This window comes from Serinus canaria, chromosome 7 (genome assembly GCF_022539315.1).
Source record: "Serinus canaria isolate serCan28SL12 chromosome 7, serCan2020, whole genome shotgun sequence".
Lineage (NCBI taxonomy): Eukaryota > Metazoa > Chordata > Aves > Passeriformes > Fringillidae > Serinus > Serinus canaria.
Window position 1 is genome coordinate 23,998,348 of NC_066321.1, and position 13,670 is coordinate 24,012,017.

The 13,670-nt window shown below is 36.4% G+C and overlaps 1 protein-coding gene across 7 annotated transcripts in view; it reads left to right on the forward strand.

Moving 5' to 3' along the window:
- The window catches only part of ABI2 (abl interactor 2), a 63,404-nt gene that overhangs the window by 30,505 nt on the left and 19,229 nt on the right, over positions 1–13,670 (forward strand). For 4 of the 7 annotated variants that reach the window (XM_030241603.2, XM_030241606.2, XM_050977107.1 and 1 more), the window contains exon 3: positions 3,007–3,183. The exons of the other annotated variants lie outside the window; for them this stretch is intronic. In XM_030241603.2, the coding sequence (XP_030097463.1) occupies positions 3,007–3,183 (177 nt within the window). The remainder of the gene's footprint in view (positions 1–3,006; positions 3,184–13,670) is intronic. 7 annotated transcript variants of the gene reach the window in all.

The following is a 13,670-nucleotide window of genomic DNA, read 5'->3' on the forward strand; positions in this document are numbered from 1 at the left end:
TAGTGTTAACTTTCCCAGAAATTATTTCATGGGGATTTTTGTTTTAATGTTTGCAGAGCTTGAGACTGGCTTTTTTGAATTCAGTATGAAAACCTGATGTTTCAAAATGGCCAGAAAATTCCTAACAGAAAAAAATGTGGTGGTTCATTCTTATTTTTCCCCTTAAGCTCTCCCTTGGCTATTGCAAGGATCTTGGAAAGCATATGAAAAGATGATAGTAATGAGCCTAACCTCTAACAAACTGTCACATAAAAGCTTTTGGCAAAGCTAATGGAGATATGTGAAACAAATTTTTAAAAGCATAATAATGCTGTCAGGTGTCCAAAATTTTTTGTTAGAAAACAGGGGTTTAAGTTGTAGAAGGGCACAGTGTACCCCATCTGCTTTTCCTAACAGAGTTTTCGAGCCAGGTGTTTCATTAGTCCAGCTCTAACCCCAAAAACTTCTCATTAGAACTTTCTAAACTGATGAATAAACATTTTGGTGCATTCTCCTGTCTTGATAAAGGATTTATGTTGGTACTGGAGGTAATAATTACCTGTGTGTTGAGGATAAATATTTTCATTTTCTTTAGTAGCAGGTTAATCTTTGTTACCTCCTCTGCTAATGGAATACTACAGTGTTCCTTTGTGCTATTTTATGGGTGTATTATGATCTCATGAGTTCCACAGCCTACTAAACAAGAAAATGAAGTGTTTGGAAAACTGCCAGCATAATGCTTTTCAATACCATTTTAGGTTTGTGGACCAGAATTAGGTGCAGTTTATATACATTTAGTCATTCTGTAGCTATACAAGTTAAAAGAGATCATAATGCAAGGGAAATCCCACCACATGAGCTTCAGGTTTTAATTAGGTTTTATGCACTTCATTGTTTGTTACTGTAGTCATGCCTCATGATCACCATAGTCCTTAAGAAAGCTGGTTGTACCTGTGGCTCCAATTGAAAACCCACTCTTTGTTCTTGGAAACGACTTTGCACAGTGCCAGGATACCATTGCTACAGTAACATGAGCACTAAATATCTGTACGTATTCAGAGTTGCAGAGTTCTAGCACTTGAAATAGGAAGTGAGAAATCATCTTGCCAATCCTGCACTAATAGCTTTCTTTTGATTTCGGGATTGAAATTAAGGCTCTGACTGCAATATCAAGGCATGAAAATGGTTTTCAAGGACCAGATTCAGACCCATAAGATTTTGATGTTCCAGTACATCCTGAAGTGCAGCTGCTATTGCAGCTGAAGTTTTCTAACATTCTAGCAAATGCTATCAGGGGCCTGTGAGACAAAGAGCAGGAACTCCAGTGACATGGCTAGACCACAGATCAAGTCTGCAGTAGAGATTGAATTCATCAGTGGTGCATCAGTCATGAGATTGTCCTCCCAAGCTGTTGCCATCACATATCTTCTGCTTCTTAAGACAGTATGTGCCCTCTGACTGGTGAGATGAGAAGTCTGTAGACCATCTTTTCCAGAATGTGTGCTCCCATTCCCTATGCTGCAAAAGCTAAGGTCTAGCCCAGAGAAGGGATAAAAGCCTGAGATGGAAGATGGAATCTTACATCTTACCCTGATGCAGAATGGTGTACTTTAGGTACTCTGGCCTGGAAAATGTTGTTGTGCTCTGTTTGCACTTGTGCTTGTACCATAAATATAGCACTGTAAGAGCTGTGAAGATCTCACCTGCACTGCTGAATTGGGGGTTGGTATATAGGGCTGGTCATGTTGGGAGCTGCATAAAGGACCTTGGCAAATTCATTGGAGAGTAGTTTAGTTGTTAAGTAGCTGCAGAAATATCTGTGTTTCTGTAGCACTGCAGAATTTATATATTGGCCAAATCTGGATGGGTTTTTGTGCGGCTGTCCCAGGCAGTTTAACTACCCCTATTAAATTCATTGTGCAACCAACTTGGGCTTTCCAAAGAGAGATTTGCCAATACATTTTGACCCTAAAGTCTGTTTTTCTGTAGCTTTATTTTAAGAAATAGTTACCTAGTTATTTTAAGAAATAGTGCACCTTTAGTGGAAACCTTACAGTTCTAGACAGGTGGAACTAGAGTGGCAGAATGGACATGGCAAAGCTGTAGTCAGTGCCTAATTTTTGCAAAGTTACAAAATCTTGAATATATGTTGCTGGGAAATACTAGGCAATCTTGCTGATAGTGTTGTAAGCTCGCATATAATGCCCCAGGTATTTGTGGAAATTCTTCCATGGAAATAATGCAAAGAAACAACTTCTTGGAAGTAGTTTGGGGGTTGGTTTTAAAATTACCAAAAAAATATTTTTTTTTGTCATTTTAAAGGTTGTGATGATTGTTCAAGGTTGCAAAGGTTCCATTAGCTTGTTTTGGTATCAGTAGCACAAACAGCAGAGTAAAAGAGTGTAGCTAACCTCACTGCCCCAGTGCCTACCCACAGAAAAATAAAAGGGACAGAAATGTGTGTTATGAAAATGAGTTCTCATTTGTACCTGTTCCCCAGTTACTACAAAGCTTGGTTCAAACTGTGAATTTTTTTTCTATCATAGGACTACCAGTCCTAATTTAGCAGACTTTTGCAGTGCAACAAAACCTGCTCATGGTTTGTTTATCAGGTCTTAAAATGAAGTTTTGGGAAGGCATCCTTACACTTCATTTAGTTGAAGCCTATACCAAAGGCAAGCTTAGAGAGCAGTTGTAAAATAAAAAAGGATAAGTTAAGGAATCTTATAAAACAGTGTCAGTAAATTGATGAAAACTACTGAGAATGGAAAGGAGAAGGAATTTTTTGAAACTGAAAGAACGAGGGTAACAAAAAACCCAGAGAACCCCCCCCAGCTGTTACTGTGGCTTTAGAGGTGGCAAATTCAGCAGTAAGGTGAGGAAAGATGTTGTAATCAAGTATATGTAGTGATATGTTTAGTACAGTATAGAGATTTTCAAAACATCAGAACTGATTTAATTTTTTTTTATACTGACTCTGTATTCCAATGCATACCACTGTTAGTAAATACACTGCGTCTTTTGTAGACGGTGGACATTCACAAAGAGAAAGTTGCTAGAAGAGAAATTGGTATCTTGACTACAAACAAAAACACCTCAAGAACTCACAAAATCATTGCACCAGCTAACTTGGAGCGACCAGTTCGCTACATCAGGAAACCTATTGATTATACAATTCTAGATGATATTGGACATGGAGTGAAGGTAGGTGATATTGTTAAAACAGCCAAACTGCAAATTCATTGTCTTTGTATATTTTCAAAATAACCTGATGCTTTTCATGGTAATATACCAGTTTCTCCTTGCCTGGACAATGTGTCTATAAACATGAGAGGAGTCCTGTCCAATTTCCAGTTGTCCCTTCCCCTTCTCTTGTCTCATTGTTTCTAAATGTTGCCAAGTCACTGAATCTGATTTCTGATTGGGACTGTGAGTCTCACCTTTGAAAATGCTTCTGAATATCAACTTTTGTGATGCTGTTGTTATTGTTTGGGTCAGTTGCCAGGGATATACATGGGGACTGAAGGGCTAATGACCATCACTCTTCTGCTGAATTAGCACCACAGAGTGTGATCTAGCTGTAATTGCCACTGGTTTACTTTTACACTCACGTGAAGGAAGGGTTTGCATGAGAAGTGTTATGGGCTCCCTTTTCTTTCTGCCAGGGTCAGTTATACACAAACCCACTAATGTGCTTTGTTAAAGGGCGCTCTCTACAACTTTTCTGCTATAATGGGTTTTGGGATGGGAATATTACTGCCAAGTTTAAAGCCAGCTGGTTTTCCCTTTCAAGATAAGGAAAAAAGAAGGAATTTCAGGGCAGAGATCAGACTGAGACAACTGGTGGCTGTTAGATCAAGGTACACAGCAGCAGTAGTATCATATATGAGGTTAGAGATATGTTTTTAAAAGCACATCCTGACTATAAGCACAGTCTTAGCAGGTGTGAGCTCATTGTTAACTTGTGCTGTCAGGAAAACAAGTACGGAAATGAGAACACTGACAGTAATAAAGTTCCAGGAAATGAAAGGTAAATAGCCCGAAGTGACATCATTTTTACGAGGCAAGCTAACAAATCTGTAAACCTGCTAAGTAGCAGTAAGGTAAGCTGCTTCTTCCAGTCAAAGTACACCAGAATTTCTTTTGCTTGACTTGTAACTGGGTATCTCTGTTGTCCTTTTTGATTTGTCTGCTTGGATGGCCATTTGAATAGCAGTAGGTTGTTTAACCTAACTTTTAAAATCCAAATTCTGAGCAGTTTTAGTATCTTTCCCAAGCAGTTTTACTTAAGGTCTTTTCAACATCCTGTTTGGTAATTGGAAAGTCTCCTTCCTTCCATTTCTTACCCAAAGAATCAACCTCTGAACAGATTTAAAAAAAGACAAAAAAAGCCATACCAAACTTTAATAACTACAGTTTTGACCAGGAAATTATTACCAGTTGTGTGTTCAAATCTGCTACCAATTTTGAATTTATGCAAGTCAGCAGATCTCCTTGTGGATATGAATGGAGCATATTAACCTGTAGGATTGCTGTTGCTAATATCTTAATCATCACTTTTTGTTTTAGGGAGATCATTTTAGAACTCATTAAAAAACAGTTTTTAATTGCTCTGCAGCACAATCTTATTTAGCACTGGCTCTAAATCATTATAATTGGTATCCCACTTACCTCAATATAGTAGTCATACCAAGATGCAGTGAATTATGTTCTTCTAAAAGAACATAGTTCATCAAATGGATGATGACTTGAGTGTGTTTTACATCCATTTGTTATGTTTGTGATAGACTTAAATTATATTTGCCATGTACTATATTTATCTAGGAAATGAAGAAATATTGTGTACTTATGAAACAATAATCAGAGAACTTGAAGTCATGCTATCCTTAAGACTGTAAATGTGTTCCAATTAGGTTAATCCTGTGTTTAGGACAGAAGAAGGAACAGCTTTCTTGCTGATGGGGGAAAAGGTGACCAGTTGTGCTTATGAACCTGTTTTTGTTCTGCTTGAGTAACTCCCAATTAGTTTATTAGATCTCTGACTCTAGAACAGAGAGAAAAAAATTAAGTATGTAGAAGCATTAAATTTGTGTATATATAGCTCTTTATTGTTTGAGCTGTGATACTTTTCCCTTCATGTGAACATTCAGAAGGAGTTGTTGGATAAACAGTATGGAAGTTCAGTTAGCATCAGGGTTCTTCAGTCTGCAACCTTTGTCCTTTTTCTGCTGAAGGGCTTCTACTCCAGTATTTGGACCTGGAATTATGTTTTTCAGACCAGGCAAAATGCTGATGCAGCAGACATTCATTGCAACCTCTGAGGAAATGGCAAGCTGGACAGAATAATACAGGCATAAAAGGGAGGGTTCTTGGCTGAGAAATTCAGTATGCCATGCTGAGAAGTGGTGCAGGCCCTTAAGCATCTTATTCCTTCCATTCAGAAATGGGAAGCATAGTGGAGACAATGGTCAGGAAGGGTTGCTCTATAGTGTGGTTTCTAAATAGATGTGAGAGAAGACAAGTGCCTCTATATGATCCCAGCAGTCCCTCCCTGAAGCTACAATGCTGCAAAAATCTAAAGAATCTTTTGTGTAAAAGAGACTTGCTTTCAATTTTTTTCAAATGCTTCCCAAGTTACAAAGTCTTCCAATCTATTGTTCCCAACAAAGAGTTCTTTAGTCAAGAGAATGGAAAAAAAATAAGCGCTCCCTTCAGAGAGGTGTGTATTTGGGTATTGTAGTTATAGACAGTGCTGCTGAGGTCTCTGCAGAGGCCTCAGACCTCTGTGGCCAGTACAGGGGGACCTGGTTTGCCAATACAGCTGTACTAGGCAGAGAGCATACTGGTTAATTGATCCACAGAACTTTAAGACAGGAGATTTTCTAGTAAATCAGATTATGTTTCTTTTTAGTAGAACAGGGTCTCTCCTAAATTGATGGAACAAATCAGTCACTCTGGATGCTCTACTATTTATCCAAATAGTAAAATAATTATTTATTTGAATATTTAAATATTTATCTGAATGTTTACTGTTCAGTGCTGCAGAAAGTGTAACAAATTAAATTATACAGTTAGATAAATTGAACTAAAAGCAGATCACTCAAAGGGAAAGACAAGTAATTTTAGAAGAAATGACTATGGAGAAAGATGTATGATATTGTGCCAGTAAGATGCAGAACTTAGTGTCAAAAAGCTAGCACTTAGGCTTTAAAGTAAGATTTTGCTGTTGATTAGTGTCTTAATTTATACTTTAGGAAATGTGGATATGTGATACAGTATCCATAAAGTATGCTGTACATCTTACAAGATGGAATGATTGGGTCTTGATCTTTGTTCAAGAGAGATCTCATGGCATCAAGTTAACTAACAGCATTCTCTATAAAAGAACATGCATTAGCTTAATATGTTAGAAGCTTCCATTTCAGCTACTTGTAAATGTGCTAATGCATGTAAACAATTTAAATGAGCTCAGACTCAGTGATAAGCTCAAATAAGGCTTTGACAGCTCAAATAAATTAATCTCTGAAGTTAATCCATCTAGATCTCATGATACATTTTGAAAGAAGCTGCTTTTTTGTTAGCAGTGTAAGAACTTGAGTAAACAGTGTGCAAGCATTTGAATGCTAATTTTAAAGTAATAATTTAAAGGCTTTGTCGTCAATGTATATTAAAAGTTTTTCAGCTCGAAGATCTTTTGTTCATGACATTCTGCTTTAACCACTCTATGATCTACTGATACATTATTTTGTTAATGCTGAATGCTTAACTTTTTTCTTTCTTTTTCCTTTCTCTTCATATCCTGAAGTTCCAACTAACCTTTCAATGCTTTTTTTCCTTACCTCTTTTATTTGCTCCATTTATGCATTAAGTGGTTGCTTAGATTTAAGGTAAGAAACCCCAGGGCTGGATTTCCATTCCTCTTCTGAGATTATTACACATGGGGAGATGATTGACATCAATGCTACAGATTGTTTAAAACAACACCCGCTCTGCCTTCTGTGTCACAGAACTTCTGCTGTGTAACTCATTGTGGATAAGCATTTTGTGATAGAAATTGATGTGTTTGTGAATGGAAGTTAACACAGTTAATATTAAAAGCTCTGTGGTAAAATATTAGCTGCCCTCAGCATATCTAGCAGATCATTTATGAGGGAGGGATGTTGTGCTAGACAAAAATATACACAGACCAGATAGCAGCTGAATGTGAGCCTCCCCCTGTGTAATATTCTTTTTATCCTATATACGGTGTAAGTTATGGTTTGATTGGGATTCATGTTTCAGTGTGAGATTGCTCAGATAATGGGCTCCAAAGGTGTGTAACAAATTCAAATCTGTATATTATTTTTTAAAGTTGCAGTATTCTAATTTTTTCAGAAACTGATAACAGTGCTTAAATACTTGAGGTGTACTCATCTATGGAAACTTCCAGAAATTTCATAATTGTGTGTAAAATACTTAATAGCTGTTAAACAGCAAGATAAGTGATTTATTTAGTTGAATATTAAATGAATAGTGCATCAAAGAACTCAGGTTGAAGTATGTCAAATTCTTCAAATGTTAGTAGTCTTAGTGGCTGCAGAGGCAGCAAATAAAAACATCAAATCAATTAGACAAGCAGTTAAATCAGGTTACATGATATTATGGTGGAGTTCATAGTACATTAATTAATAAATAGGTTATAGCCTTTATTGAATATGATGATATCCTCCTCCTCCTGAAGTGCAGCTGGTTTGGGGGAAGAGGGACTGGAAGTTTTTTAGTAGCAGGTGCCACCATTGTAATGAGGGAACTGTGTTTTAGAACATAGAATGCTACTATATAGAATGAGTATATTAATTAATAGAAGTTCCAAGTTGACATGAAATATTTTAAAGTATTTTCTATGCTTGGAAAAAGCTAAAAGAAAATCCTGCAAATTCCTGAGATTGCCTATAAAACCAAGTATTTCTGTGGATATCTCCATGATGTCCCAGTGAAATAGGACATATGGTACTTTTAGTCAGGTATTTAAGTATATGTAGCATCTCTCATAACAATGGAAAACTTGTAATTTATGAGAGAATTCCCACATGTAATTTAAAATTTATTTTTACAAAGGTATGTGAGGTGTACAGTATTTCAACTCAGTGTTTATGTGCTTTTAATTTGAGAATGGCAAAATATGTCTCCTCCCTGTTTTCTACTGTCTGTTTACATAACATGGGTACTTTTGATGCTGAACATGTCTTATTCTGGACACACTTAATATTGGATTATGGTTTTCTCAGTGTTCTTAAAAAACAGTTTTCAAACTCAATTTTCTTTGTTGTTCTCTGCAGTTGCAGTTTATGAACAAGTAATGACTCTCCTAAGAAAAGTTTTAAAATTGTGTAATTATAGATTGTATGTGAACTGACATATCTGTGCATTATCTGCAGTGGCCATAAGAGTTTTGTACAGCTTTTCAGAGTAAATATTTTTTTCTGTTTATAGGTTTGGAATGAAAACATTTTTTGTTGTAACGCCATTTCTTTTTTTACTAGTGTGAACCCAGTCAGAAATTTGATTTGAGGAATCAAACATGTCAGTCAGCTTCTCATTGGCAAAACATGAGAGTTTAAAAGAGCAAACAAAAAAGGCAAAAAGCTGTGCATCATCTCTCAGTAGACCTGAGATATTCTTTGTCTCACTGTAGTCTCTGTGCATCAAACTGAAAGAAGAGTGAAAAGCAGTTACTAACCCCAGTTCTGTGTGAATGGTTATTTTACTTCACTTTAAAGTGACTGGATATGAAGTGTTTAGTCTGCATTTCTTTTTTGTGACTGCAAAAAACCCTTAGCCTTACCTAACTGCTATAGTATTAAACTGACTGACTGTAGCATTGGATTTGTGTCTGAACAACTTAAGTTTTAAACAGATTTTGAAGAAAATTTTAGTTACAAGGCAGAGGAAAATCAATTTAAAATGACATTGTTTAAGCCTTTTTGTATTCACCAAACTTTGTTCTTCAATTAATTTGCATGGGTGGATGTGGTAAAAACAAGTAAGCTCACTTGCTTGAAGCTTCTACTTGTGGTTATTTGCCAAAACAGGGCTGCAATTTATACATTTCACCTCCATATAAACTGGTTAATGAGCTGACAAGCAAATGGTTTGATTAGACATGCACAGTAAGTATTTGAGTGGCTGAGCACAGCCTGAAAATAAATTTACTTTGAGGTAGCAGATGATGAGCCAAAAATCTATTCATCGTCTCTGTAGTGTTAACAAGATGAAGCAAGGCATGGAAGGGAGTTTTCATTCAGCCTTGGGGTGTTTTTTCCCATAACTGGATACAAAATTGCTCAAGAAGGTCGAGGAACTGCCTGAAGGTTCTGAATATAATCCATGAAACATCACTCATGGGACACTTTTTCTTACTAGGTTTTGAGCAAAAAATTATTCTTTTGACATCCTGAAAGTTCTAGAAAATACAGTGTGAATTTAAAGCACCACTTAAAAATTTGTGACTGCATCCAGCTTTAGAAGTAGCTCCTCCTGAGTTTTGATTGTGTTGAATATCTGGTATTCAGAATTTTGGGGGGAAAAAACAACCAACCAAGAATAAGTCATCCCCCCAAAAAGCCTAGCTTGCTTGCTTTCTTGCAGGTAAGTGCCTCACATCTGTATAGAAACAGGACATTGATGCAGATAGTTTTGCAGTCTCTTGACCAGCTCTCCCATCTCACCAGCTATGTATTTCTGCACTTCCTGATTTTTTTTTTTGCTTTTTTGAAAATATTCCCAAGAATTAAACTGAATGAATGGCATAATTTATCAGTTTTAGCTGATTTATTTCAGTATAAATTCTTATACAGTGGAGTGCTAAAGAAATTCAGTATATTAAATGCTGATAAAAATGTAAGTATGAAGGAAACCCAGTCATATGTAGGACCATAAGATGGTGTTTTGATCATTGCAATCTATGAAAAACTAGTTGCCAAAAATAGAAATTGTCCAATTAAGTCTTAATTATTAAAAAAATTAAACTTAAGAGGGTAGTTTTTCTGAGTGCTCTACTCGGTGCCATATTGTGTCTTGAAATCATCAGATGGTACCTCTCTAGAACTGTAGCTCAATAACAGAAAATATTGGATGAAGAACTATTGCACCCTTTTGAGGGATCCATTTCTTTACAGTTCATTTTATAGCTGTTTCTGTGGGGCTGGATCCCAGAGCATTTTCTAGGATGTTTTACTTACCAAGGATCTGCTTTTTAGGTAGTTTGTGTAGTTTCTTCCTCAGCAAAGCTTCCAGCTCCAGTGCTGACAAAGTTAGACCTTTGGTAGAAGACATTTTTCTGTGGTGCGTGTGCTTGTTTTCATCTATAAAAAGCTTCTGCAAGGTATCCAGATAAAAAAAAAATTAACCAAGATCTCTTGGTTTTCCATGACTTGTGTTGGTAATTTTGGAGAGTTTTTTTTTTCTGTAAAAGAGGAAAAAAAAAATTTGGGAAATCCCTGCATGCATTAGGCACAGACCCTGTGCCCTATTGTCTGTTTACAGAGTTGTCTTCCTGCTTTTACATCAGTCAGCTGTGGTTTTTTCCTGAGCTTTGTGCCCAAGACATTACTGCCTCTCTTATTTTTTTTTTCTGTTCTAAACACAGTGGTTGGCTGGTTAACTGTGCAGTTGTGAGCAAAGGCACAGACAGATACTCCTTTATCTTTCTGGTTGCAGGCTCTTTTTTCTGTGCATTTTATTGAAATGATTTCCAGATTTAAACTAGAAATCAGCCCCAGCCTGTGGGGCTGAAACAAACCACCATCAGACAGATGCATTCCTCTGCTTTCACCCTCTCATAAAATCAGCTGCATCTGGGTAGTTCCAGCTCTGCAGAACCAGGGGAAATGATGTCTGAAACAGTGCAAGTTCTGGCAAATACCAGCTCACTCCAGAAAAACGATTTTTTAAACTTGACAGCAAATGCAAATGTGACCTTGAGTTCTGGTTGTTGCTTCAGATTTTACATGTTTGTAACAGGGATGTGTGTGGGTGAGGATTTGTGTATGGAAACTGTATTTACAACCATATGTGCAAAACAGAAAAGGCAATACAATAAAGTTTGGAAGAGAGGGGCATTAATGGCCTCCCTTCCCCCCACTCCAGTAGAAATGATTATAGAAGGAGACAGCTGTATAGATTACAGTGCTTTTTTAATCTCAGTTGTAGTTGGTGCAGTTTTAGATTTAGCATCTTGCATGCTTTTATTTCCAAGGATCTGTCCATTTTGATCAAAACTGTTGAAATAATTGTGTCCTTTTAATTTCTCTTCTAATTATTTGTCAGTAAGTCAAAGGGGAAGTTACTTGCACAGGGTTGTTTAACTTAGAGTAGCTGATCTTAAAGCCATCAGTCCTGTCAGATTTGAAGACAGCCTTGTAAATTCTAATTACTTGCTCTCTGAACTGTTCAGTTTCAATGTTGAAAAATCATTTCCAAGACCCTGAAACTAAACCTATTGTCAGTAAATCTCATCTTTTAGGTTGGGTTTTTTTAAGGATGTTTTTTTTGCTAAGTTCCTGGGCTAAAAAGGGGTTATTTTTTGTTTGGCCACATTTTCTAAAGCTTTCGTCCCATCCTTTTCAAGGATCTGTGTATTTTCAGTGTTAATGAAAATATTGAGCAGTCACTGGAGCTCTGTGTTGGTCAGGCCAGTGTTAGCTCCATTTCTGGCTGTACCCAGTGTGATGTTCCAGCATCCTCCACCTCAGCCATCCTTTCTTTTCATGTAGCCATAGCCCTGGGGATGCCTAGAAGTTCATTTTTGTTCTTGCAGTCATTAGATATAAAATAATAACATTAGTTGTATTAAATTTATATTATTAATTTATATTAACTGTAAAGTGATAGCCAGTGGTTACATCATCTCATCAGAAATAATAGTGTAGCCAGTTAAAACCCCAGATGGACTATTTGGGGCACACAGATTGGTCTGTCTTCTAAAGACATCCAAAAGCAGAGGCTGAGTGGGCTCTTTGAAATACAGCAAGTGACAATTCAGTGAGCATTTAATTAAGGTGGATTTTGTTTGTGGGTTTGGTTGGTTTTTTTTTGAAAACTCAGGTAGGTAGGTGGGTGAAACAGGCATGTTTAATGAAAGAGGAAATACAGGGGGTGCTGCAACTTTAAAAAAAAATTCAGATTTTGCTATTTCTTAAATGTTCCGTGTATAGAATAAAATATATTTCATTTTACACTTTCCCTTTTCCCTTTAAGTAGTTGTAGTTCAGTGCTTACCTCATCCCTCACTTGAATTAACTTTAGATTTCTTGTTGCTTAGAGTTGGCTTAAAGGACTTTATAATGCTGTGCAACATAATTTTGTCTTAAATTGACATTAAAGAGTACTCTTGCACAACTAAATCCAAACATCTGCTTTAGAATCTGACAAAATATCTCTTCCAATGCTTGGGTTTTCTTTTCCTCCCTGCAGATTGAAAATGTGATAGCACTAGGATTATTTAGAGACAGAAAATCAAGTCTCAGTGGATTAGAATACTGAACGTATTACTCTTTACTCTGTTGTCAATATTTATCAATTCACAAATCTAAACATTGCCAAGGTTTTAAGTGAGTTGTTAGAGTCAAATTTTGAAGGAGTAATCTGCCTTCAACAATGTTTGCAAATATTCTTGAGTGCCTTCATCAGTTTCATTTTTCTGTGGGAGATGTGGGAAGTAGCCAGGACTTACATTTTAGACAGAAGAAATTCTGTGAGATAGAGCATGAAGGGAAGAACAGAGAGAGGGATGTGAGCACACTTGTTTAAGTTTGCTGAGTATCTCTGTGCCTAAGCAATGGCTCAGGCAATTGTAAATCTGGGCTGTTTTGTAAGCAGACCGTGTACTGATTCCTGTAAGGATGTGTGCATTGAGGGAATTTTGCTTGGCTGGCAGACTACAGGGAAGCAAAATGCACATTGGTAACAATTGTTTACAATTCCTAGATTAATCAGTCAGTCAGGAATGCAAATGAGTTTTTGAAAGAAGTTAGGGTAAATTATTTTATGTAAAATTTACTTCATTAGTATTTTAACCTGACAGAGGGGAAGTGGACAACCGCAGTTATATCACATCACTGCTAAATATTTTTCTCCCTATCCATTTATTTATAAATGCTCAGAGATGAAATTGCCACAGATCTAATGGGGGGTAAAAAATACACCTTTATATTTTTCTCAAAAAAGCTTTCTCTGTATGTTTTTATGTATGTAACTAATATTTAAAGTAAATATCTTTAAAAGTTTTTATAATCTGTGAAAACATTAAAACATTAATGGATGATATTTATAGATTACTTTGACTTCTCCGTATCTGTATAAATCACATTAGATTGTGGCCTATTAGATAAGCCTATGTATTTTTAAACAGTATTCAAAAATATTTGTGCAAATTTACCATTCATTAGTGCCATGTGAAATAACTGCCTTTTTCTCAAAAGATGACTGGGAGGTTCAGCCAAGTTAGGTACAGTGTCTGTATTCTCAGAGAGTTAACATTTATGTGATAGCCTGAAGGCAAATTCACTTTTTTGTACAATTTCTAAAAACTGTGTAATAAAGAGTCCTTTGAGCACAACTCTTGACTTCTAGCAGAGTAGAAATTGCATATAAAACGCATGGCCTCTCAATTTTTTTTGTTTGTTTAAACCTTCCCCTCCTTAGAGTTAATT